Consider the following 25,703-nt stretch of genomic DNA (forward strand, 5'->3'; position numbering starts at 1 on the left):
TTTACTCTTTTTGTCCTTACCTGATGACATTTTTTTTCATTGCTTTTGGAGAGAGAGGAAGGAAAGGAGGGAGGGAGAGAGAGAAGCATAGATGTCAGAGAGAAACATTGATGGGTTGCCTCCCACACGCACCCATACCAAGGATGGTATGCACCTGCACGGGGGATTGAACTCACGAGCTTTTGGTTACTGGACAGCACTCCAACAACTGAGCCACACTGGCCAGGGCACACTTACTCATTTATCCCTCATGAGGAGCCTGTGAGGGTTGTATAGCTATCCCCATTTTACTGATGAGGAAACTGAGGCATAGAAGGGTTAAATAACTTGACTGAGGTTGTAAGACTGCAAGCCATTATCCAGGAAGTCTGACTCCTACAATGTGCTCTTAACTCTGTGCATTCTTCTTTATTCCTACTGTGGTGGCCGCTTTTGTCACTCAGCCTGCGAGTGTGACCCGGATGGGGCTGTGCCGGGGGTTCCCTGCGACCCAGTGACGGGGCAGTGTGTGTGCAAGGAGCATGTGCAGGGGGAGCGCTGTGACCTGTGCAAGCCGGGATTTACAGGACTCACCTACGCCAACCCGCAGGGCTGCCACCGTGAGTAGGGCGCCCAGCCTGGCAAGGCAAGGAGCAGGCTGCAGGGGGCCACCAGAACCATGAGTTGCCCCAGATCACTGGGCTGTGTGCCAGGTGCTGTGCCATTGACTTCCAGCAGGTGGCAGCACAGGCCCAGTTTGGAAAGTGGGACTGAGTCAGCCAGTGGGAGGCAGGGCAGGCAGCCAAGCCGGCAGGTGCTGGAACTGGTGGGAATCTCAGCGGCCTTATGAGTCAGCCAGATTATCTGGAGGGATCGGCTCTGCCTGCTTCTTCTCCCAGGTTGATACCCTCTTGGTGCATGATCTCTGGGGGCGAGTTTTTGGTGAGCTGTCCCCTGAGCTCAGCTGCCCCCCTCCCGCAGGCTGTGACTGCAGTGTCCTGGGGTCCCGGCGGGACATGCCCTGCGATGAGGAGAGCGGCCGCTGCCTGTGTCTGCCCAACGTGGTGGGCCCCAAATGTGACCAGTGCGCTCCCTACCACTGGAAGCTGGCCAGTGGCCGGGGCTGCGAGCCGTGTGCCTGCGACCCACACAACTCCCTGAGCCCCCAGTGCAACCAGGTACGTGGTGGGGGTGGCCCCGTGGGTGCCTGAACAGGAGAGGGGGCTGCACACCAGCACGTCCATCCCCCCTCCACACTGTCCTTCTGGGCCTTTCCAAAGTCAGGCTGGTCTGCTCCTGTCCCCAGCCCCTTTGAGAGGCCACCCAGTGTCCCTCCCGCCGTGGCTTTAGAGCGCTGGCAATGCCCTTCGCCACCTCTTCTGCGGGGCCATCTCTGGCTCTGACTTAAGGGCTTGTCTCTGAGTGGGGGCCCTTGTCTGGGGGCCCCCACACTAGGGAGGTGCTCCGAGGCCGGGGCTCCGGGAGGCCCCCTCACGGTGCCCTCCCCACAGTTCACAGGCCAGTGCCCCTGCCGGGAAGGGTCTGGGGGCCTGACGTGCAGCGCCGCCTCCATCCGCCAGTGTCCTGACCAGACCTACGGCGACGCGGCGGCCGGGGGATGCCGAGGTACGCGCCTGCTGATGGGGGGTGTGGAGGCTGTGGTGGGAGGGGCACTTGGGTGGGCTGGCAGGGTGGGGTATGGCCTGTGGTATGGGGGGGACACCAGTGCTGCATGTACTGTGGGCCCTGGTGGCCCTGGACAGCACATGCCCCCCGCTGCTCCAGCCAGCAGCTTCCCAGCCCTGGGCCAGTGACATGAGGTCATCCCATGTCCCCGTGCCGGAGGGTTGCTTTGCTCTCAGTTCCCTGAGAAAGCATTTCCTAGAGCCACCTCCAGGGCCCGGCAAGAAGGGGAGAAGGTCCCTTCCCTCTTCGTGGAGGGAAAAGTGAGTCCTGAGGGGGAAGGCATCATGTCTCCGGGAGCTCAGTTTGGCAAGTGGCCGCGAGAGTGTCCAGACGGAGCCTGCTCTACCTCGGCCCCACTGAGTGTGGTGGGGCGGGCCACGCCCCCTCTGCAGGCCTCGGTTTCCTCCTCTGGGGAAGGCACATGCTGCAGCCAACCTCTCTGTGCCTCGGTTGCCTCATCTACAAAACACGAGGCCAGCAGGGTGGTTGACTCTGTCTGGAGAGGTTGTGAAGGTCAAGTGAATTGCTGTGTGCCTGGTGCATGTGAGACGTGGAACAGTGCCTGGCACGCAGCGGGTGCCAAGGAAGTGCTTGCTTTTGTTGTCGGTGTCACTGTGATTTCGACAGTCTTGTTCCAATTCAGGAAGACCCTGAGGTCAGACCTCCTCTTCAGACCCTCCCTGCCAGGCACCTTGATCTCCCTGACCCCGGCCTCCTTTCTCCATCCCCTAGCCTGTGACTGCGACTTCCGGGGAACCGAGGGCCCGGGCTGTGACAAGGCCTCAGGCCGCTGCCTCTGCCGCCCCGGCTTGACCGGGCCTCGCTGTGACCAGTGCCAGCGAGGCTACTGCAACCGCTACCCTGTGTGCGTGGCCTGCCACCCTTGCTTCCAGAACTACGATGCCGACCTCCAGGAGCAGGTCTTACGCCTCAACAGCCTCCTCAATGCCACTGCCGCCCTGAGGCTCCGTCCGGGCCTGGAGGACCCTGGCCTGGCCTCTCGGATCCTGGATGCCAAGAGCAAGATTGCACAGATCCAGGCCATTCTTGGTGGCGCCCCAGCCACGGAACAGGAGGTGGCCCAGCTGGCCAGTGCCGTCTTCTCTCTCAGGTAATCCTCTTCGCCTGCCAAGCACTCAGAATCACAGCACATGGGCTCCCAGCAGGGGCAGCACGGCCTTTCTTTACGTTGGCAGGGCCCTTCGCAGTTTCCACAGTGTTTTCGTGTGCGCCCTCTTTTGTAACCGTCCCCGCAGCCCTGTGTGGCTGGCATGGTGGGCGTTATCACTTCCATGTCCAGGAGAGGAAACAGGCACAGAGAGATGGTGTGACAGAGCCCAAGCCCGGCGTTCTTTCAAGTGCTGGTGCTGCCTCTGAGAGTCCGCTCCAGATTAGTCACCCTGGTGGAGGGTGTCCGGGAGGCAGGGGCTCTAAAAATACCTCGTATTTGCCTCTGGAATGGGAGCCGCAACCCCATCCCCTCACGAGCAGAGGTGCCTTATTAGTGAGATTTGACTCTGGAAGCTTCTATAATTAGTTCCCAAGCCCTCACTGTCCGTGCCCAGAGCTGTCCAGGGGTGCGGGTGACCTGACTCTCACAGGTGAGTAGTGAGTCCGTCGGCCTTTGGTAGGCTGGACATGCAGGCACCAAGGGGCAGTCCATGCCTGCGCCTGAAGGTGGAGGATGAGAGGCTGCAAGTTCAATGGCCATGGGTCTGGATGGGGTACCCCCTTCGGGTGGAGACAACCAGTGGGCAGCAGCTGTGGAAGCTCAGTGGGTGGGTTGGACTACGGACGAGAGCCTCAGGCGCCTGGGCTGTGCGGGTGGCAGCTGAGGTCGGCCTGTAGGGAGCCCAAGAGGAGGGTCGGGGTGGGCAGCGGTGGGCATGGGGAGGAGAATCGGGAGTGTCAGAGTCACGCAGTCCAGGAAGCAGAGACTTTTCTGGATCTGCCTGCAGAGGGGTGGAGAGAGGTCAGGCTGGCCCTCCCAGCCTAAGCCCCAGCCTAAGCCTGGCAGAATCTTCTTTAGCCTGTGGCGTCTCCATCTCGTCACCTCTGCTGAAGTCCTCTCTGTTTTTCCTGACTTACCAGCAGTTTCTCCAAGGGGAGGGCTGGTGCTGGGGAGTCACCCCCCTCCTATATGTTAATGAGGGCTTCTCTCCCATCTCAGGAGGACCTTCCAGGACCTACAGCGCCCTCTGCCCCTAGAGGAGGAGGCCTTGACCCTCCCAGGAGACCTGGAGAGCCTGGACAGAAGCTTCAATCACCTCCTCGTTATGTATCAGAATAAGAGGGAGCAGTTTGAGAAGATCAGCAGTGCGGACCCTTCGGGTGAGGGGTGGGGACTCGGACGGCGTGGGCGTCGCGCCGCACCCTCTCGCTGCTCCACCTCCAGTCCTGCAGGTCCAGGGCTGACTCGGACCCCCTCCCCTCTTCCCACAGGAGCCTTCCAGATGCTGACCACAGCCTACCAGCGGTCATCCCAGGCTGCCCAGCAGGTCTCCAACAGTGTCCGCCGGGTGGTCCAAGTCCGGGACATCCGGAGAGAGGCAGAGAGGCTGGAGAAGCAGGTGGGAGGCGGAGGAGGAGCCAGCGGCCCACAGCTGGCGGCCCTGAAGCGGGAGATGGCTTCCCTGCCTGATCTGACACCCACCATCCACAAGGTGAGTCAGGCATGGAGTCCCAGTTCCTGGAACCCCCGCCCGGCTCTCACACGCCTACTGCTTGTACACATTTCCCAGTAGGACCTACCCTGCTCCCCCGCCCATCCTGACCCTTGGCCCCTCACGGTGTACTCAGTAGTTGCCAAGGAAACACGTTTCTGGTGCCCGGTTGCCATGGAGACATCTGGCTATTTGTGTGAGATGGGAGTGGTTGTTGAGGAGTGGTGGGTACCCTCTTTGACCACCCCTCTCTGCACAGATCTGTGGGGGCTCCAGGCAGACAGCCTGCACCCCAGGAGCGTGCCCTGGGGAGCTCTGTCCCCGAGACAACGGCACAGCCTGTGGCACCCACTGCAGAGGCGCCCTCCCCAGGGCTGGTGCGGCCTTCCGGACAGCGGGACAGGTGGCCGAGCAGCTACGGGCCTTCAACACCCAGCTCCAGCAGACCAGACAGATGGTAGGTGCGACCAAGGTGAGGTGGGCACCCGCCGAAGGAGGCAGAGAGAACAGAGCCCCCTGCGGAAGTCAGCTCCTGTTTTACAGTCAGGAGACAAAGGTCCAGAGGTGTCAGGCACCTTGCCCCAGGCCCCCACAGCGAGTGAGAAGTAGACTTTGGCGGCAATGTTTTGGGCTTTTATTTTATCTGAGTCCACATCACTTTTTAACACCGGGGACCACGCTGGGTTCATTACAAATGTTTCCCAGGTAGATCTTGAGTAGCAGGTGTCTGTGGAATTCCGGGGAGCCGCTGAGAGACTCCCTTGGGGCTGTGGTGGTTGCCGACCTGGCGTGTGTCTGCAGATCAGGGCAGCCGAGGAAGCCGCCTCGCAGGTGCAATCCGATGCTCAGCGCCTGGAGACCCAGGTGAGCACCAGCCGCTCCCAGATGGAGGAAGACGTCAGGCGCACGCGGCTTTTTATCCAGCAGGTCCGGGACTTCCTCTCAGGTGAGCCTGGGCTTGGCCCACTCCTGCTGTCCCTCGCCTCCACGCCACCTGGGCCAGGCCCTGTCGCTCCCCCTGGCCAGCTGCCATGGTCTGTTCTCCCACCTCCCCTCCTGCTCCTTCAAGTCTATGGTCAACAGAACGGCCTAAAGCATCTTTGGAAAATGTGTGCATGAGGTCATGCCCCACTCATGCCTAAAACCCTTCACTGGCTTCCCCTTGTTCTTGGAATAAATTCCCAACTCTTCATTTCGGCCTCTGCTCACCTCCTGGGTAGGTGGCCTTGGGTCTTCCTGCTTTGCTCACTGACTGTCCTTGAATAGGCCAGGCTCTTGCCTGTCCCGAGATTTTTACTGCTCTCTCTGTGCCTGAAATGCTCTCTCCAAGGCTGCTGATTCTTGCCCTCCAGGTCCCAGCTTAAATATTGTCTCCTTGCGGGGGCACTTTTGTGACCATGACATCTGGTCGACCCCTCCCCCCCGACCCCGCTTTGAGGTCTAACCTTCAGCACACTGGTCCAAGCCTGCGTTGCAGAACTCATTTATATCAGAGTGTATTATTTGACTTGCTGCTGGACTGTAAGCTCCAAGAGGGCAGGAATGGCTTTTTGCCTTGTTCACTGCTTCACTCACTGGCACCTAGCATGAGGCCAGACACCCAATGTTGGTTGAGTGAATATGTGAACTGGATCCCCTCCCATCCCACCCTGGAAGTGGAAACTTCCCTGGACAGGACTCAGGAATCTGTGTGACTTTGGCCAAGTTGCTTTTCTCTTTGCCTCCTTTTTTTTGCTTCTGCAAACCGGGATGGTAGTATTTCACAAGTTTATTCTGGGGATTGAGTAACTGATGTAAAATGTGTTTTGAAAAATTAAAGGTGCCTCAGGAATATGAGTTGATATTATTAGATTTCTGGTCGCTGCCAGGGAATTCACTTGGCTGGGAGCCTAGTTACAAGGAGCTGAGGGCTCAGTGTAACGACGGTGGTTCTTCTTGCTACTACTGAGCCGTCTTTGCTCCCAGTAGGCTGAAGCCCCTCCTGAGTGTGGATAGCAAGTCAGAGGGGCAGGAAGGACCTGCTGAGGTCCCCGGGCTTTTCTGAGGCTGTGCTGAAGCCACCCTCCCAACGGCCCCAGAAGGGGGAGAGTTGTTTGGAGATGCAGGGAGGCGATGCCCGACAAGCATGGGCAGAGGGACTAGGGCAGAGTCTGGGGTTCGGACTCAGGCAGAGCCAGCCTTCCCCCGGGGCTCACCGAGTGAGGCTGAATGGGCACCCACCCTGCCAGGGAGCAGGAGGTGGGTGGGGAGTCTCTCCTTGGGGTACAAGGCTCACGTGAACAGAGGGGGTTGCCAGGCTGCGGGGCCCCTTTTATCCTCTCGGTTGTACTTGCGTCTCAGGTCAAGTCCTGTCTGAAGCCAGGGCAGCCAGAAAAAGAGACCCAGGACCGTTTTCTCGGTCTCCATGGCATGGTCTGTTCTCCAGAGTCTGGAGAGGGAGGCGTGGGTACTCAGTGCTGCTGGCACCCAGGGTCACAGATGGGGGGTGGGGAGCCTATGGAGAAATGTCGTCTTTTTTAGGCCTTCCAATGTAGTTGACAAAACAATAGTTCAGCTTTACTGAGTTCTTACTAAGAGCCAGGCCCTGTTCTAAGCACTTTGCGTGTATTGTATTATTCCATCCGAGTGCCTGCCACTTTGCAGGTGAGGACTGTAAGCACAAGGAAGTTCAATGAGCTGCCTAAGGGCATCGGGCTTGGAGGGAGCACAGGGAGGACTCACCTCACTCTGCTGTTCACACTCTGGATTGTTGCACCATGAGTCACACACACCCATGTGCACACACCCACACTCTTGTCTCCTTGCCTTTGCTAATGTTTACCCTCTTTCTGGATTGACCTCCCTGTCCCATCTCTCCTTACCTGCTAATTCCTACGCATCCTCTGAGATTCCTCCAGATATCCCACTCTCTGGTCACCTCCCTGGACCTGTCCGACTGGGGTGGGTGCTCTCCTGGTGGCGTCCTAATGCCCTGCGCTCACCCCCTTCACTCAGGGTTGTGCTTCCTTGGTTGTGGGCCTGTCTGTCCCACCAGACTTTGAGCTCCATGAGAGCAGGGACTGAATCTAATGTGATTCTCAGTCTCAGAGCCCCATGTGCCGCTGTTCAGAGGGGTGGATGTTTGCTGAACCCGCCCTGAGCCTCAGAAGCCTGCATTAACTGAGGGAAACTCGGCCCCAGCCCTTGGGCGCAGCTGGAGTGATTCAGGGTAAAGGAAGGTGTGCTCAGTGAGGGGCTTCCTGGGAAGGTGGACATGAAGCCGGCGTTGTGAGCAGGACTCTGGGTTAGATGGGAGTTTGCTGGTCTTGTGCAGAGGTCCCTGAGAAAGCTGTAGCTGGGGACAAGCCTACTTCACTGGACCCACTGTGGTTCTGCCTTGGGCTCCTGCCGCTGCCAGTGTGGTTTCCAAGGGACGCAGAAATGCAGGAGGCGTGGTTTCCACCTTCCAGGAGTGTCCTTCCACCTGACCTGGGGACTGGGACTGGGACCTGTGAGCTAGCTGGAGAGGAAACCCTCTGAGTGCAGAGTAAGGCTGGGCCCAGGGTTCCAGGGCCCCGGGAGAGTTCAAGTCCCAGGGTAAGCCATCTGGGTGAGGGGCTGCCACCTTCGCTACCTTGTCAGAATCACTGGGATCTGTGAGTGAACAGAGAGCTGTGGAGGAGATACCATCTCTGCACTTCGAGCTTGCTCTCTGCCCCGGAGATGGCTTGTAAAATTCTTGCTACTTGATTGTTTTATTTCATCCCTGCAGGTTGAGGAGAGTTATTCCCATTTCACAGGTTGGGAACCTGAGCTCATAGAGGCCATTTGACTTGCCCCAAGTTGCCTGAGTAGTAACAGGGAGACCTGGGTCTGGAGCCCTTTCTGTCACTCATTCACTCTACAAACACAGAGTGCCTCCAAGTGCCGGGCACTGTGCTAGGGCCTGGGGAGGGAGCTGTGGATGGAACCCAGACCTTGCCCTGCTAAAGCTCACATCCTAGTAGGAAGCCAGACAGAAGACCAGATAAATGAGTGAAGTGTTGACCTGTACTGGTGATAAATGCACTGAAAAGATAAGCGGAGAAGGGAGATAGGAGTGTTGGTGTGGGGAGGGGGGTGTGACCTTAGACTGGGTGGCCAGGGCTGGCCTCTCTGAGAAGGTGACATTTGAGCTATGACCAGCTTATCTGTATCTGCTTTTGCAAAAATGAGCACCCTGGTCTGCTGAGGGGCGTGTGGAAGGGTTCTTATTGCCCGGGGAGCAGTTCTAGTTCCTGGCCACCCTCCCCAATTGAGGGCTGATTGTGCCTGTGCTCCACGCATTGTTCAGGCCCAGCTGTCTGGCACCGCCTCCTTCTCCCCGGCCCGCAGTTTCCTGTGCCACCAGACACTTAGTTGCTGCAGCTGTGCTGACAGTCATCCGCGCCAGCATGCCGGAAACTCTCAGAGAATGGGCACCTGAGTGGGCCTGAGACGGAGCGGCAGGGCCTTGAGGTGCCAGGCAGAGATGCCACATGGGTGCTGCTCTGCCCAGAGTGGCCTCTACCCTCTGGGGAGGTGGCTGGTCTCCCCCCCCCCGCCCCGTCTGACAGATGGCTGTCTTCTAGACCCTGACACCGATGCGGCCATCATCCAGGAGGTCAGCGAGGCTGTGTTGGCCCTGTGGCTGCCCACAGACTCCGCCACAGTCCTGAGGAAGATGAACGAGATCCAGGCCATTGCAGCCAGGCTCCCCAACGTGGACCTGGTGCTGGCGCAGACCAAGCAGGACGTCGCCCGAGCTCGCAGGCTCCAGGCTGAGGCGGAGCAGGCCAGGTACAGCCCGGAGCCCTGAACTCACCCCTGCCCAGGGCCAGGCTGGTGTTTTTGCTCCCTGAGTCTGTTGCTGGAAGTGAGGGATGAAGCTCTCCAAGTCAGAGTGGTGTGCTCACCGCAGAGGGCGGTAGTGAAGCAATGTGCAGCATTCGGGTAAAACTTCACTCACGGTGGCCCTTGCCTTCCACGTTGGAAACCGTGCCCACAGGGTGTCTCCAAGGGAGCACTGCCAGGGAGGGTCCTGGGATGGAAAAGCTGCTGAGTTAAAACTCTCCTTGTCTTGGCTGGGAAGTGCATTCTCTTGGACTGGTCAGAGAGCTGCACCACTCACCCCTTTGTTCCCTGCTCTCTCATTCTCATTTCTCTCCGCTCTTGGCCCCAGGAGCCGAGCCCACGCAGTGGAGGGCCAGGTGGAGGACGTGGTCGGGAACCTGCAGCAGGGCACCCTGGCGCTGCAGGAGGCTCAGGAGACCATGCAAGGCACCAGCCGCTCCCTTCGGCTTATCCAGGACAGGGTTGCTGAGGTGAGGTGTTAGGGCTTCCTTCCCTCATTTGGGGAATGAACAGATTCAGGCACAAGCAAGATGCCGGAAAGTGGCCTGGATGGCAACTGAGCCAGGGACCTAAGGAAGGAGGGTTACAGCCTTGACCCTGGCTTTGAGCCTTTGGTTTTCTGGTATCTTGGCCAGGTGCAGAAAGGAATGGGGGTACGCTGAGCTGATGAAGGGGGAGGCCTGGATGCCAATGGACAAACAGGGGATTGGGAGGGGGCAATAGTGACGTTCTGCTTGGAGGAACATCCAAGCTGCCATTATAGCTGCCTGATGTGCTGGAGAAAAGAGGGATCAAGACCACTGCTTATGAGACCCAACACAGACCCAGGTCTCCTTCTTGCCACAAAGGTTCAGCAGGTGTTGGGGCCGGCGGAGAGACTGGTGACAGGCATGATGGAGCAGCTGGGTGACTTCCGAGCACGGATGGAGGAGCTACGCCAGCAGGCACAGCAGCAGCAGGCACAGGCAGCCCAGGCTCAGCAGCTCGCGGAAGGCGCCAGCGAGCGGGCACTGAGTGCCCAGGAGGTACAGAGAGGCTGCGGTTAGCCTGAGGAAGCACAGCGGCAGGAGGTCCCAAGAGGAGAGGACGCTACCTGGGTGTAGACGTGCACACTTTCTAGGACCGTGGGCTCAAAAGCGAGCAGAATAACAGTTATTCTAAAATAACCAGAAGGGGCTTCAGGATTAACCCAAATCTGGCCAGACATCTGAATTCTGCTTCTAGCTGATATGGTTGCCACAGATTCAGAAATGTTGGGAATGATCTAGTCCAACCCTTCTCCTTTTCTAGATTAAGTGGTAACTGGTTCAAAACAAAGCTCGTCTACAAAGCAGGTCTCTTGACACCCATCCCTGTCAGGCTGCCCAGCCAGGGCAGGCACTGTTGACTTAGCCTAACTGAGAGCCCCGCCACTGTCAGAGTTAGACCAGAGGGCAGATCAAAGAGTCTCCTCAATGTCTCCAGTATACCAGGAATATTAGCATTTATGGTTCTGCTACAATGGCTCAGCTGCCCAGTATACTATTAAGGGACAACTATGTGCCTGACACTGTGCTGGAGGTGAGTGGGAAATGACAGGAACTACAGAGGCAGGGAGGGACATGCAGAACAAGTTTAAAGTACAGTTTGTGGCCTAGGAGGGTTTTTTTTTAATAGGCAAGACCACTTCATGGGGGACATTAGGAGGCACCTTATCCCTCAGTACTGATTTGGGTGACGTCAAGTACTCCAGCCACAGGTCTTTAGAACTTTGGATGATGATGATGGTGACAGAGGCTGTTCTACCTTTTTCAGGGATTTGAGAGAATAAAGCAAAAGTACGCCGAGCTGAAGGACCGGTTGAGCCAGAGCCCCATGCTGGGGGAGCAGGGCAGCCGGATCCTGAGTGTCAAGACAGAGGCAGAGGAGCTGTTTGGGGAGACCATGGAGATGATGGACAGGATGAGAGGTGAGGGGATGGTTCGGGGCATCCCTGAAGGCTGGGCCCAGCCCAGCGCTTCTGAGGCTCAGTCTTGCTGGGGCAGCAGGGCTAAGGGAGCGAGGCCAGCCGGAGTCTCTGAGCACCTTGTGAGTACGGGGCATGATGGTGAGGCTGTGGGGAATGTAGAGGTGTTTACAAGACATGGCCTGTTTTCAAAAGCTCGAGATCTAGATGTGGCCCTTTTTCCTACAGTTTCTGAGATGCACGACCCTGTGTTTAGCAGCACAAGGGGGCCTGTGATAGGGGCCCAAATGGCAAGAGGCCAAAGAGAAATGCTCAGTGAAGGGAATGTTCAGAAAGGATAAGATTAGATGTGGACTTGAAGGATGTGTAGACCTGGGAGAGACTGGGAAGAAGGAGAGGGATCTCAAGCAGGGTGAGTGGGGAGGATGAGGCACATTTTGAAAATGGGGCAGGAGCACCCAGCCAGAGAGGAGGGCTGAGGAGGGTCAGAACGGGAGGGAGAGAAGGAGCAGGGGTTGGCGTGGCTGGTCCGCACACCTGGCCTCCCTGCCAGTGGGAGGGAGACCCAGCCCCAGAGGAACCACCTGAGGGTTTCAAATGTGGCAGAGGCTTAACGAAAGATTTCCAAAGGGTTCCGAGTGTCTCAGAAAGGAGAACAGGGATGTCCAGGACCCAGGCTCCATCTCTAAGGTGTCAAGAGGATGGGACAATTGCACTGATGTGCCAGAGAATGCCTCAGGCAGCGTTTCTCTGAAGCTCAGAGAAAGAGGCAAAAATCCGTTTGGCTGACCAGGTGGATACCATAGAGGAGGTCGGGCTGTTGAGTAAACAGTGAGCAGATGTGAGGTGGTGGCCAGCCAGACCTGAAGGAATTCCTCTCAGACGAGAGGAATCGACCTTGACAGCGGAGCCCAGGGGCTGCTGGGTCAGTGGGTGAAGATAAAGCATATGCTTCTCAAATCTTTACAACAGATAGTTGATACACTAGAAAAGAGAACCGGTGTTCTAAGGCAATCTTGGAAATCTAAAAGGATGGGCTGAAGCACTATGAAATTAAACGAGGAGAGACGCTATCTTCCACGCTGGCTTCATCTGGGCCTGAAGCCATCAGCGCAGCCCAGCCGAGGCCTGGCCTCTCAGTGGCTGCTGCGGGGGGGACACTTCACCACCAGCGAGCGAGAGGCAGATATGAGTTGTTACTCAAAACTGAAAATGACTCAAAGTCATTTTCAGAGTTTCGAGTATCTGTAAGCTGAATAAAAGTTAGCAGTATCTTGTTATTGCCAGAGAGCAGATAAATACAAAGCAGTCAGGATAAGGGAGTAATGGCTCAAGGGTGATATTAAAAATATTTAGAAATCGGTGTGCTATGCACTGACCAACCAGCCAAAGCTCAGGTTGTGGCACTGGAATGGCTACTGACCGACCTGCTTGCAGGAATTTACTTCTAACTGCAGAATTATGGGGGTGATCCTGCATAGGGGGTTCTTAGGGTGGAGACCAGGGACAGAACAGCAGCTGTTAAAAGTTCAATATTTGATCAACGCATAGCCCAAATGGGTACCTACTGGCTGAATGGCAGCCCAGTACTAACCCTGTTACACTCCACTGACAGCATCATGTCCCTGGGGAGGTCCGGTGTTCAGTGGCGGCAGCTGCACCTTCAGAAGGGATATCGACAAACCAAAAGTCCGGGGGAGAGTGACCAGGGTTGGAAGGGCTTAGTGATCACATCAAATATGGAAGAGATGAAGCGATTAAGGAGGTTTCATCTGGAGAAGATGAGCCTCAGGCTTTTGAAGGACTGTAGTGTGGGAGACAGAGCAAATCTATCCCTACACCCCTAGGAGACAGACACAACAATTAAGCAGGAAGGGTCTGACTCTGGCTTAATGAGAGGTTTTTCCTTCTCCTTTTCCTTTTCCCTTTCCTTTCCTTTCCTCTTGCTTTTCTTATCTTTTCTCTTTTCTTGTTTTTTTCTTATCGTTTTTTTTCTTTTTTCTTTGTTCTTTGTTCCCCTCCCTCCCTCCCTCCCTCCCTTCCTTCCTTCCTTCTTTCATTCTTTCCTTCTGATGCCTAAAGTTGGAGCCTTGTGAGGCAGTGCACTCCTTCCCTGTTTCTAGAAAAGCTCAGGCTGAGGCTGGGTCCCAGCTCTCATGAATATGGTAGAGGGTCTCCCGCCCCAGGTGCCAGGAGGGACAGGCTGGATGAGGCCACAGGCTGGTGGTAGGCTGCAGAATATCTGTGGCATTTCGGGGAGGGAGAGTGGGGAGGCACTCTGGTCACTCAGCCAGCTCTTCGCCATGGTGTCCACCCGAGGATCGCTGGTGGGATGGCTGCCATCCAGAGCCAGTGGTAGCGGGCTACTAATCTTGGTGCCAGTGGCTGCCCTCATTAGCCTGGGACAACTGAGGGGGCCTAGAGCAGAGGAGAAGGGTAGGGGCCATGGGATAATTGGGATGAGGGCTTCCTGGGCTTGGCTTCTGGCATGTGTGAATGGGAGGAGTGTGGGGCTGGAGAGGGCCATTTTGAGGGGGATCCCCCAGAGGTGATTCCTCCTGCAGGTGCTGTCTCCAGGTGGGTGGGAGTCTTTGGGGACTCACCAGCCCCCTTTTCTCCCCTGCTGTTCCATCTGCCCTCAGACATGGAGTCGGAGCTGCTGAGGGGGAGCCAGGCCATCATCCTTCGCTCAGCGGACCTGACAGGGCTGGAGAAGCACGTGGAGCAGATCCGCGACCACATCAATGAGCGGGTGCTCTACTACGCCACCTGCAAGTGATGCTCCCGCTGCCAGCTCCCTGGGCCCACACACCTGCCCTCCTTGCTTTGGGGGACAGACTGGTTTGGAACGCTTCCCAGCTCCTTTATGCAGCCGGAAGCACCTCCTGGCCCACCGCTGGTGTGCAGCTAGTAAGGCTACTCTGGGCCACAGCTGAGCCTGAGCTGATGGGACAACCACATGTGAGGGACAAGGGATGGCAGAGGTGAGCCATGTCATCGTGACCGGAAGCTCTCAAGCAGAGGAAGCTTTTGGCTGGGCAGTGTCCTCGCTCTGTGTTCTCCACTGAGGCTGAATCCTGGACCAACACAAAACTTAACCCACATGATGTACAAATAAAAGCGCCCAATAAAAGTCTTTGGAAAGGATCCTGGAGGTTCAAAGAGGGAAAATCATGTGTCTTCTATTAAGCAAACCTTTATCACTTGTTTCTGTCTCCCAAGGCCTGGTGGTGCAGGAAACGTAGGCTGCCCCACTCCGCTCAGCCCAGCTTGCTCATCAGCCCGACTTGGGAAGACGGGGCCCCTCTGCCCAGGACCTGATGGGTTCCATCCGGGAGAGATTAGAGGAGCCGTTTCACCTTTGAACGATGATCTAGTTTCATATTTACAGATGAGGAACTAGAAATCGAGAGAAGGGAAGCAAGGTGGCCAGATTCACACAGGTTCCAGAAACAGGACTAAGACCAGAACCAGTGTGTCTTGGGTTCTCAAAGAGAAGTTGTACTGGATGTGTATTTGTGTGAGTGTTTGGGAGGTGGATATGGAAACGGCATGAGCATTTGTGGGCGGCCACAGCCCAGGCACTGGGCGAGGCATTTATCTACATGAACGTCTCGATCACTATCGCTCACTCTTTGACACTGGGCGGGACACGTGCTCTGTGGTATTTCATGATGTAGGTGGCACTGTTGTCCTCATCTGACAAGTGAGGAAACCAAGGTGGCCTAAAGGGTTACATGACTTCCCCCAGGTCACCAGTGTGGCAGGGCAGGCTGGGCCTCAACTTCATGCTCATCTAATACCAATCAGTAGGAGAATGGACGCTGGAGCTGGACCGCCTGAGCTCCAGGAGGTCACATGAGGAGTAAATGGGTCAGAATGTGTAGCTCGCCCCTGGGTGCCTGGCGTCCCATGTGCACCCTTCCACGTCTGCTAGATTCTTCCTGGCCTCGAGCTCTCCACACACTTTCCGCTCCCCACATGCTCACAAGTCCCTGAGCTGCTTCTGACCGCGAGAAGAACCAAATGAAGCCTCATAGAGAAAAATATGTCCATTTTATTGAGCACAACACTGAGCATGAAGCTGGTGTGAGAGGTCAGGTGGCAAGAAAACTGGGGAGGGGCGAGAATGATGTACCTGACTTTTAGGAAGAGAGAGGGGGAGCAGAGGCAGGATTAGAATTACTGCTGAAATGAGAACAGTCAGCTCCCAATTTTTACTTAATTGGGTGTGTGTGGAGGGCATCTGGCCAGGATCCTAACTCCTTACAGTACTTTGCCTCAGATTTCTAACTTTTTCTTCTGGGAGGGTGTGGCACTCACTGCCTTTGGACAGGGGCAGGGCGGGAGGAGGCTCAGAAGTGGGCCAGGGTACACTGGCGGGAGCTTGGCACAGTTGGGAGCTAACCCTGGAGTGAAGGATTCAAATTTTGAGAGCTCACAGGCAGATCGTGGAGCTGCCTGTTGTTCATGCAGACGGACAGATGACTACGCTGATGGGCCAGTCCATTCTGGCTGTGAGGACGGAGGCCTGAGAGGCAGGGACGAGTATGTGCTGAGTAAGGAGTCTGGGCCGATGCTCCTTATGGCTTTGCTCTGAAGGTGACACAGCCTGGCCAGCCTGTTAAGCTTTTCACTACAAACACACAGACCTGGGGAGGAGCTATCTACACACACTGCACAGACCACGGCACGTAGGGTGTGGGGCGCAGAGCAGGTGGGTCAGGGACACCTGGAGGCCAGCAGACGCCACTCCTCCTGCCTGCAGCTTCTGAGAGACCTCTGCCCCTGGAGGCTCACGCCAGGGCCTTTGGTGAGGGTCTGCCCCAGGTGGCAGCAGTTGGCTGCTTCTCATCAGAGACTGTCCCCGCCAGGCCCTGCTCCACTTCTCCCCTTCCTCCTGCTGCACAGTAGACCCCAGGTTCCAAAGGGCAGAGACGAGCTGACAGTTTCTCCTGCAGAGGAAAGGGCTTCAGGTTGGGGTGGGGCCGCCACCTCTGGCACCCCTGGGACCCCATCATTCAGACTCTGGGATGGGGCTTTTCTTCTGGGACAGAAGCTCCCCCACCAGGTTTCCACCCTGGCCCTCCTGTCTCTAGTCTCCTCACCTGAAAATTGCAGTGACACAGGCACGGCCCCCAGAGATCACATAATGAGACAGACTCCGGTCTGCCCCGCCCTGCAGTGGGAGCTGCCGCTGGCTTTGACTGGCACCATGACCTCGGATTTGAAGTTCCTGGAAAAGAAATGCAGGCTATGAAGTATTTGAGGGAGGAAGAGAGCCCAGGTAGTTTTCAGCCCTTCCTTTATGAGGTTCAGAAAGTACAGCACTTGCAGAAAAGACACACAAGACAACCAAACCTCTTTCCACCCCCGCCCCCGCCCCAAAACACAGAGGCCCTGGAAGCTCAAGGAATCTACTGTTCACCATTCACATGTACCCAGTTTTCTGCAGGCATTTATCACTCTTGCTGCTTCACTAAACTTTTATAGTACCTCGGTGAGGCAGCCTGAGCAGGTCCATATAATTCAGTTAACCCCTTTTACAGGTGAGCAAAATAGAAAGAGAAATGAACTGGTGGTCAGCCATCACACAGCTAGTGGGCGGTAAGGACAGCATTTCCCTTAGCCCCTCATCCAGAGCTCTTCCCACCCTTTGGGGCTTCCTCAAGTTGGGAAACATCCTTTGGTCAATTTATTTTAGCTTTTGCCTGAGTTCTTTCAGACCCAGGCTGAGCAGGGCTGGGCCTCTGTCTTCGAGGGAAAGTACGTACTGTTTCTTGTTGGCCTTTCTGAGGAGTGTGGGCTCGGAGCAGTAGCAGGACTTCCCTTTGCTCCCGATGCTCAGGCAGCTGGAGCAGCAGCCACAGGGCCCAACGGCGAGGGGCCCCTGCTGCATGGGCACCAGACTGCTGCTGATGCGGAGGGACCCATTGACCAGGCAGTTGAGGGACTTGGGGCCTGGGGTGGTGGGCCGGGGGCTGTGCTGGCAGGGTAGCCGGGTCAGGGCGGGGAGTGCCGCCCTCTGGTCCAGGGCGGGGGCTTCAGTGATGGTGATCTCAGGAGAGCTGGGTCTTGAAGCTTCTGAGGCTTGATTGACGGGAGGCCTGTTCTCCACCTCTGGGCGGACGCCCGGACTGTGCAAGTTCATGTGCAGCTTCCTCATGTGGTGTACCACGGCTGCTGCATTGAAGGCTTGCTGAGGAGACACAGCACCAGCCTTGGCCATTTCCACTTTCAGAGGGTCACAGAGCTCAAGCTTTCCCTCTGCTCTGTGGCCTCTTGAAACCAAGGTGCCTGCTTCTCCTTCCAGAGGGGTCCAGGGAATGCCAGTGTCTGCTGGGAAGCCCCAAGGAAAGCCCCTCCATCATCCCCTGCCCCGGCCCAGCCCCCAGGGCCCCAGAACAGCCCGGCACCTCCCAGAGAGGACAGATTACCCTCCATTTGCTTTTGGCAAAGTTCTTCTGGATCTGAAGGCTGACTGATGGGTAGATGTCCCGGTGGAGGGCTGTGTTTCCATTAATCCTGTGGATGCAGAGGGGACACCTGGATAGTAGTTGGCTATGGGACTCAACCAGGAGTTGGGCAGGGGACTGTGCAGGTAGGTCCAGGTTAAGGCAAACGGAGTGCCCAAGGAGACGGGTGGCCACAGTAGGAAAGGCTGGAATCAGAGCTCCTCTGTCCCCCTGGGAAGGTCATCAGGGGCCTATGCTTTGGAAAAACCAACAGCTTACTTTAGAGCGGGGTCAGCAGATTCTGGTGTGTAGCCCAAATCTGCTTATTGCCTGCTTTTGTAAATAAGGCCTTCCTGGGACATGCCCGTTCATTCAGGTACGGGCTGTGGCTGCTTCCGTGCTACACAGGCAGATTGACTAGTTCCCACAGATGTGGTATGGCTAGCAGAACCTAAAATATTTACTCTCTGGCTTTTTATATAAAAAAACATTTACTGAGTGTCAGAGGGCACATGGTTTTTCATTATCTGTTAGCTCAGAGCCCATCTCCTCCCGGAAGCCTTCTTCAGTGAGGTCACCCAGTACAGGTTACCCTTTTCCTGTCCCCTCAGTCCTTTAGTCACTTGTCTCTAAGTGTTCCTCAGACACTTGCCACATGCACAGTACTTGCTAGGTACTAAGGAGCCCGGAGAAGGATCGTAGCAGATGGGGTCCTAATCCCTAGGGCTGACAGTGTAGGGTGGAGCGTTGCTTCAGGCCGTGAACCAGAGCAATCCACGGGAAGCTCTGTAATTGATAGTGAGAGGTGAGGAGGCCTGCCCGGATCGCGGGAGCTGAGGCTTCAGGAAGGGGCGGAGACTATTCTGCATCCTGAAAGATGCCACATCCGAGGCAGGCGGAGGACATTCTAGGTGGTGAAAATGGCATAACCCGAGGAATAATTGGAAATAATTTGGTGTATGGGGTAGGGGAAGGCAGGGAGAGGAGTACAGATCTTAGGCATTTCTGGAACAGAGGTGTGTTGGGAATCCTGGGAAATAAAGTTGGAGGCCAGGCCACATTAGGGAATACCTGGAAAGACAAAAGAATCTGGGCTTGCTGAGGCAGGAAATAGGGAGCTATTGTAAATTCTCAAGCAGGCGTGTAGCAAGAAAAAAGGAAGTGTTTCAGGACTTTACTTACCTACTTTATGAATTGTGATTTTCTCAGGTCACTTCATATGGAACAGGTTTTGACCCCAAAGAGAGTAAAATGATTCTTTTAATAATAGGCCAGAGCTGCCTGTGCCTGGGTGCCTCTTGAGTAACGAGTACTGAGTATTCTCCAGTGCTGATGACAGCACCCCGCTGCCTCTGCCTTCTGCACTTGACCAGGTGACCCGGTTGCCACCCTTGGGTCAGAACCCACTTAATTAAATGCTGTTTGCATCTCTAGTTGGGCCAGGTGAACACTTCAATGCTCTGTGAATGCCACAAGAGTAAACAGCTTAGGGAAAGCAGACTCCAGGGAAACACATCTTGCAAACAGGTCAGTGTGACATTTGGGGAGCCACTGGCCGGGGCTAGGAGCCACCCCATCCCTCACTCACCAGGGGTGCCTCAAGGCTTTCTCACAGGTGTACCGCTCATTTGGGTCCTTCTCCAGCAAGTGGCAGATAAAATCCTTGGCTAAGAGGAGCAATCAAAGACATAGCATCTTAGGACCAGATTTCATGACTGATGGAAATTCACTTCCGGGCTTGTGGGTGGCAGTGAATACATCTTTTAGCTAATCTTCCAAAGAGGCAATTTAAAGAGTCTTAAAAGGAGAAAAAAGAAATCTAAACCACCTAACAACAACCCACCATAAAGAACTAAAGAGAGGCTCTACTCAGTCTCACCCACATAGCATTGCACATATATCTCCCGTCACGAGGCACCAACATGCCTGCAAGCCACGTGAGTGTGCACTTGCCCCATTCAGGGGCCTGCACCTGCACATGGGGACACATGTGACTGCTGGCTTTCTCCAGCTCTGATCTCTATTTAACGGGCACAATGACACGCAATGATTGCCTGCCCACACACCGAGGTATGGCATGGTCTCGGTCTCTGTGTAAAAGTTAAAACTTGGCCTTGGTACTTGCTAGGTACTAAGCAATTCCCGCTGGAAGATTCCCCTCTTCCTGGCCCTGCCCTTCTGGTCCCTCATCTGAACTATTTCCCCTGCTTTTACCAGGCAGACCATGCTTCTGTCTCTAGGAAAACAAAAGCATGAACCTTAGATGCGAATAATTTATTTGGCCTCTGAACCACATGAAGATTTCTCTGCTCTCCTTGGCAGCCTGTTGTCTGTCAGGTTCCCCAGGGACTTTCAAGAGCCAGGACCGTCATCCTTTGTTAAGGGCTTTTCTCTTGGCAGCCTGTGCCTGGAGCCTGTTATCTTGTCCTTCACACCCACTGGTCTTACCTGACTCAGAAATGTCATCCCAGAATGGGGACTCAAACTCAAAGTAGCCCTCCTTGATCTTCTCAAAGAGCTTAGACTCAGTTTCTTCGTAGAAAGGAGGATACCCACACAACCTGCAGTGGAACAAAAGGGCCATGCTGCTGACTGACCCCTCCCTCCCTAGTTTAGCCCCTCCCTAGGCCAGCCCCATCCTCTGCCCAGCCTCTGCCTTCTGCCCAGCCCCCCACAGGGTCCACAAGCAGGCAGCAAGGTGCTCCACCAGCAGTATGGCCAGGACGTGGACCTGCCTCTGATTCACACACAGTGCAGGTCCCATCAAGTGTTAATGTGGGAGCCAAAGCTTGGAACAGGCAGCGTTGGATGGCCTCTTTGGGCATTTTAAGAAGGGTGGTAGAATGGCCACTTGACCATAAGTGTCATGAGGGATTTTTGAAGACTGTTTTGTTCTTTATGTATTTAGTACCTAAACTAGTGATTGGCTCAGGGTAGACAGCCAATGAATATTTATTGACTGAGTGAATGAGTGAGAGTAGTTATTTGACATAAGTTAAGTAAATAGAGACCTGAATCCACACAAAGTGGTAAATGACTAACAGTAGATTGTTTTTCTAAGAGCAGAGTTTGCTATAGAGGAGGAGGGATGTGGGGGGAAGGGGTGATGAGCAGGTTTGGAAAGGAGAGCCCGAGAAGACGTGGAGAGGGGCGAGGACCAGGTTCATCCAGGCCTTTGTTTGGTCTCGAAATGACATCACCAGGAGAAAAATCTGAGATGCGAACATTGTGCCCGCTTGGCTTCCAGGCTTTGGCCTCTCCCCCTTTCACCGCTCGTTCCGCAGAGGGGAACTCAGCACATGCAGTAAGTAAATGGGGTGGAGGTGAAGGAGGGCAAACTACCATGTGGCTGGACAGTGGGTTCACACTGAGCTCTGTTTTTATAACCTGGTGGAGATCAGGACAGGTGGAGCTGTGTGCCCGAGTGTGTGCGCAGGTGTGTGTATGTGCACGTGTACATACACATGCTTGGGAGAGGGATGCTGCTTGAGGAGCTGACACAGGGGAGGGAAGAAGAAAGGGTGAGCAGGTTCTGAGATTTTCCAGGCACTGCGCCAAGGACATCTTCTACTCACAATATATAAGTGATGACGCCAATGGACCAGCAATCCACAGCCTTGCTGTAAGGTTTCTGGGCCAATACTTCTGGAGCTGCAAACCAAAGGCAAAGTCATGGCTGGGTAAGATGAGGGGGCTGTGGGTTGGGGGCTGAAGGTCAGGAAGAGGCTTGGAGGAGAGGACTTATAGTGGCCCTCTCCTGGACCACTTCTAAGATGATGTTGCTTCTGTAAGTCTGAACACTCCTCTAGGGCAGGGATTGTGTCTCTCCCGTCAGACTAGAAGGTCCCATGACAGGGTCTATGACTCCCTGATCAGACTGGAGATCTCCAGAGCTATGTCTTTCTGAAGGCAGGCCCCATGGCTCTCCACTCAGACGGGGCATCCGCTGGGTGGGGGCTCTGTGTCCCCCTTCAGATGGGGAAACCTGCAAGTTAGGGACAGTCTCTTTCTTGCTAGACCAGGATCTCCATGACGATGGAGTCTGAGTCTTCCCTGTTAAGGGAGGAGCTCCCAGAGGGCAGGCTGCATCTGTCCCATCAGCCTCTGGTAGCTTCAAGGGCAGGGCTTAGTCTGCCTGATAAGATCATGAGCTCTATGAGGGAACGAGCTCTGTCTTCCACTGACTGGGAGCTCTGGGGCAGTAGAGAACCATCGTCAGTATTTATCACAGACACCAGGGCTTTGTGTCCAGTGGGATCAAACACGTAACGGTAAGTAACCAACCTCTCTGTTGGGGAGAGAGCTGATTCCCTCTACTGAGTGAGGGTTCTACTTCCCATTTCCTACCCCTAACCCGTAAGGACTGGCTAAGAGGGGAGGGGCAGGAGTGGATGCTCTGAGTCTCGGTTTTCTCCCCCATGGATATCAGGAATGCTCTCGCGGGGGATCTTGCCTGCTCTTTTTAAGGGCCTCTGGATGCCTCCTGTTTAGTCAGGGGACCCCACCTCTGCCAGTTTCTTAGGGTGTATATTTGGGGGGCCCATGTCTGGGTTTCTTGGATTCAAACTCGGCACTATACTTCCAGGATACCAACAACTGGGGGGCTGAGGTTTCCTCTTGAGTGGGGGAAAGGACAGAGGGCTAGTGGTCAACTGCTCAGCGGTCTAATGGTATCTGGGTTTGTGATCTTGTCTCTTTCCCTCATCTCCCTGGAAGGACAAATGCGAGAAGTCTGTGTGTAAAAGTGAGAAGCAAAGTCTATTACTCTGGGCTGTGGGGAGGGCTCAGGGGCAGGCTGTCTGTAAGATGTAGGATTTGGCAGCAGTTGGGGTAGTTTCAGAGATCAATGGATTGTCTGGCTCTGAACCTCATAAGTGAATCCTCTACTTAGCTTATCCTTGAAATTGAACCCTGTCTCCTTACAACTGTGAGTAACATCCCACTCTGTGAATAACATCCATGTGGTCAAATGTAGCCAACTGGCCAACCTTCCTCCTGCTCCCAGACTCACCAACGTAGCCTGGGGTCCCACAGGCAGTGGACATGACTCCACTCTGTTCCATCTTGGACAGACCAAAATCTGTGATCATGATCTTAGAATTCTCTTCAGGAGTGAGGTACAGCAGGTTTTCAGGCTGTGGTGGGGCAGGGGTTGGAGAAATACCATGTAGTGTAGGATATGATCACCTGAAACACACATCTCTTTCCTCCCCCGGACATGTAATTTCTCAGGAAGCTTTGCCTTGGGCTCCTGACTTCAAGGCCAGGCTCATCTCTCCCCTCTCTTCCCTCCTGCCTTCTTCCTGCACCCTCAACTCCTGTACCCCAGCATTCTGTATTTTGCTTATGGCCTTGACTTGGCTTAGCTTTATAGACTTTAATGTACTAATATCTCCTTCCTCTCATTCCCAGATACCCTAAGACTCTTTTGAAGAAATTCACCCTTCATTAATTGTCTCTGGCCTCTCTAAAGTCTGGTACCTGCCTGGTGTAACGTTGACCCTCAGTAAGTATTTGTCACATTTGAGTTTGACCGTGGCTCAGTTCAAGAAACCTGTGGATTATCTTGGTATCCAAATAGGGTGAAGCCTAGTGGAAAGTTCAGGAAAAGGCTGAGGTACAAATGAACAATGATTGTTCGTTCATCCAAGATTTGCTCAATCTAAGGGTAGAAAGGGCCGCAGGAGGGAGCTAGCCCAGCCCTCTCATCTTACAGAGCTCAGACTGCCCATGACCCCTGCAGCTTCCTAAGGGATCATTTCTCTGTCCTCTCCCGCCAAGCGAGGGCTCCCATCCTGGCACCTTTAAGTCTCTGTGGACGATGCCATTCTCGTGGAGGTACTTCACAGCTGACAAGACCTGCTGGATCACCAGGCTGGCGTCCTTCTCCGTGTACACACCCCGCTCCAGGATCCGGTCAAAGAGCTCCCCACCAGAAACGCTGTGGGCACAGGGGCAAAGGCAGGTCTTTTTTCAGGTTGAAGGCATGTGAATGCAGCCATGGGGACACCTGTCTGGCAGAACAGACAGGTACATGTGGACTCTGCAGGGAGGACTAGTCACTCCCGTCTCAGAAGACCTCCTTCGGGTCCCTGGAATGATATCCCTAGGGAGTCATTTCTTTTTGGGCCAACCATTGACCTCTCCCTGGCAACATCCTTTAAAATGTAAAATGCCCCAGTTAGGGTTTCACAAGAAGCCAATAATTCCTTTCTGAGGGCACATTGCTTCTTCCCTGGCCTAGGACACAGGAAGAAAGAAATGGTGAAGGGGGAAGCGAAACTGAAACGCAGCCGAGGGCAGGTGTGCACGCGAGAAATCCGCGTGTATGTCGGGAACTCTTTTTTTCATTTTGGAAAATTGGGCTACCTAAAGGTGAAATTACGGGGTGGAGTTGTAGTGGTAGCTTGAGGCTCATGTGGTATGGTATTTTAGGATTTAGGGGGGCCTTAAGGTCAAGTCTGACCCCCACTTCTTGAATACCATCTACACCATTTTTGCCAAGTCTTACAGTAAGTCCTGGGGCACATCAGTGGCAGAGAGCTCACCACTTCCTAAGGCAGACTGTTTTATCTGTTGTCACCTTAATATTTCTTCTGTATCTGGAAACCCGACTCCCTGTAGTTTCTACCAGCAGACATCAATTCTACCACTGGGCCCATTAGGGGAACCCAGATCAAAAATAACATTCTTTCACCTTAGCTGGTGTAGATCAGTGGATTGAGTGCCAGCCTGTGAACTAAAGGGCTTCGGGTTCAATTCCTGGTCAGGGCACATGCCTGGGTTGCAGGCCAGGTCCCTAGTGGGGGGCATGTGAGAGTCAACCACACATTGATATTTCTCTCCCTCTCTTTCTCCCTCCCTTCCCCTCTCTAAAAATAAATAAATAAAATCTTTTTAAAAAACTTAAAAAAATAACATTCTTTCATATGAATCTTTTCCAGTATGTGCAGATGGATGGTGAAATGCCCTTTGAGGCTTTCTCTGGGATAAGCACCCCTGGCTACTTTACCCACCAGCCAGGGGTTCCAATCCCCTTGCCACTGTCCCATGGGTGTGAATATTCATGTGTGGCAGGACCATACACTACCAAGGAAGTCAAAATTCTCACATCAAAATGCATAACATCCTATTTCTTTTGGTCCTGTCCTGTGCTCTGGGCTCTCCTATAGGAGCTGGGAGTCCATGAGAAAGAGACTCTTTTTGTCCACAACTATGAATTCCTGACTAGGATCCTGGGTCCTAGCGCTGGGAGGCTTGGTGGTTCTTCAGTGACTTTGGAACCTGCCCACCTTCCTGCCTCCTCTTCGCCTTCTAAATTGCTGGGTGCTAATCCTGTCGAACTGGCTTTATTAAGGTGCCACATGGTTCCTGCTCACTTGTCAGTGATGCTCTGGGCCCTCCTCCAACTTACGCCCTTGACTGCTTGCTACCACCATTCACTGGGCCCCAGGTGAACCCAGCAGTTAATAGGCTGCTGAGGCTGAAGTTAGCTCATTACAGTTTCTGAGGAATTAGCCTGTCAGTCAAAAACACTATATCCCGCTATGCTGTGACTGCAGAGTGATTGGTGTACGTGAGTGTGTGCTTCTGTGCACTCTATAAATAGTGTGTCTCTGAGCCCAACACTGAGTCCTCGAGAGTCCTGACCAGCCCTACGGCAGTCCCTCTCAGGCAGGACTCTTCTTCGGATGTGACAGTGACAGGAGGCCTTTCTAATGAGGCAACATTTCAGCCCTGCACATGGACACACTCACAGTCACAGCCTGTGTCTACCTTTGGTGACTCCCTTTTGAGAAACTCTCTGTATTGAATTAAAATCTATGTACACATGGCTTGTACTCCCATAGTGATTTTACCCTGGAGTGATAGTCAGCCTTTTCATATCCAGTTTGATGACCACGACTGGTCAAAATGGGCTCAAGCCACGGTGCCAGAGAAGGGTTTGGGAGGTACCTCCTATGCCAGGCATTGCCCTTTTGTTGCACCGCAGGGCGGTGGGGAGTTCCAGCCAGTCTGAGGGGAGGGGCTGGGGCAGGACAGAGGATGGGTGGGTTGGGGTCTTAGCTACTTGCTGGCTGGTAGGAAATATTTTAACAATTGGTAACACAGTACTGTCATGTA

At 54.6% G+C, this 25,703-nt stretch overlaps 2 protein-coding genes across 4 annotated transcripts in view; one reads left to right on the forward strand and one right to left on the reverse strand.

The window, feature by feature from the left end:
* LAMB3 (laminin subunit beta 3) overlaps nucleotides 1–14,271 on the forward strand; it is a 57,154-nt gene extending 42,883 nt beyond the window's left edge. For both annotated transcript variants that reach the window (XM_045838740.1, XM_045838741.1), the window contains 13 exons: nucleotides 444–599; nucleotides 961–1,157; nucleotides 1,491–1,605; nucleotides 2,398–2,776; nucleotides 3,836–3,996; nucleotides 4,108–4,328; nucleotides 4,588–4,785; nucleotides 5,130–5,274; nucleotides 8,918–9,125; nucleotides 9,508–9,649; nucleotides 10,028–10,204; nucleotides 10,974–11,127; nucleotides 13,767–14,271. In XM_045838740.1, the coding sequence (XP_045694696.1) occupies nucleotides 444–599; nucleotides 961–1,157; nucleotides 1,491–1,605; nucleotides 2,398–2,776; nucleotides 3,836–3,996; nucleotides 4,108–4,328; nucleotides 4,588–4,785; nucleotides 5,130–5,274; nucleotides 8,918–9,125; nucleotides 9,508–9,649; nucleotides 10,028–10,204; nucleotides 10,974–11,127; nucleotides 13,767–13,903 (2,390 nt within the window). In that variant the 3' untranslated portion in view covers nucleotides 13,904–14,271. The remainder of the gene's footprint in view (nucleotides 1–443; nucleotides 600–960; nucleotides 1,158–1,490; nucleotides 1,606–2,397; nucleotides 2,777–3,835; nucleotides 3,997–4,107; nucleotides 4,329–4,587; nucleotides 4,786–5,129; nucleotides 5,275–8,917; nucleotides 9,126–9,507; nucleotides 9,650–10,027; nucleotides 10,205–10,973; nucleotides 11,128–13,766) is intronic.
* A 911-nt stretch (nucleotides 14,272–15,182) lies between these two features.
* Nucleotides 15,183–25,703, reverse strand: part of CAMK1G (calcium/calmodulin dependent protein kinase IG) — a 28,779-nt gene continuing 18,258 nt past the window's right edge. For both annotated transcript variants that reach the window (XM_045838592.1, XM_045838591.1), the window contains 9 exons: nucleotides 23,382–23,520; nucleotides 22,591–22,714; nucleotides 21,155–21,230; nucleotides 20,028–20,140; nucleotides 19,168–19,246; nucleotides 17,562–17,649; nucleotides 16,899–17,323; nucleotides 16,233–16,360; nucleotides 15,183–16,079 (listed from right to left, as the gene is read on the reverse strand). In XM_045838592.1, the coding sequence (XP_045694548.1) occupies nucleotides 16,270–16,360; nucleotides 16,899–17,323; nucleotides 17,562–17,649; nucleotides 19,168–19,246; nucleotides 20,028–20,140; nucleotides 21,155–21,230; nucleotides 22,591–22,714; nucleotides 23,382–23,520 (1,135 nt within the window). In that variant the 3' untranslated portion in view covers nucleotides 15,183–16,079; nucleotides 16,233–16,269. The remainder of the gene's footprint in view (nucleotides 16,080–16,232; nucleotides 16,361–16,898; nucleotides 17,324–17,561; nucleotides 17,650–19,167; nucleotides 19,247–20,027; nucleotides 20,141–21,154; nucleotides 21,231–22,590; nucleotides 22,715–23,381; nucleotides 23,521–25,703) is intronic.

The sequence above is a fragment of the Phyllostomus hastatus genome, unplaced genomic scaffold (assembly GCF_019186645.2).
Source record: "Phyllostomus hastatus isolate PE091 unplaced genomic scaffold, TTU_PhHast_1.1 phas_contig_283, whole genome shotgun sequence".
In the NCBI taxonomy this organism is placed as follows: Eukaryota; Metazoa; Chordata; class Mammalia; order Chiroptera; family Phyllostomidae; genus Phyllostomus; species Phyllostomus hastatus.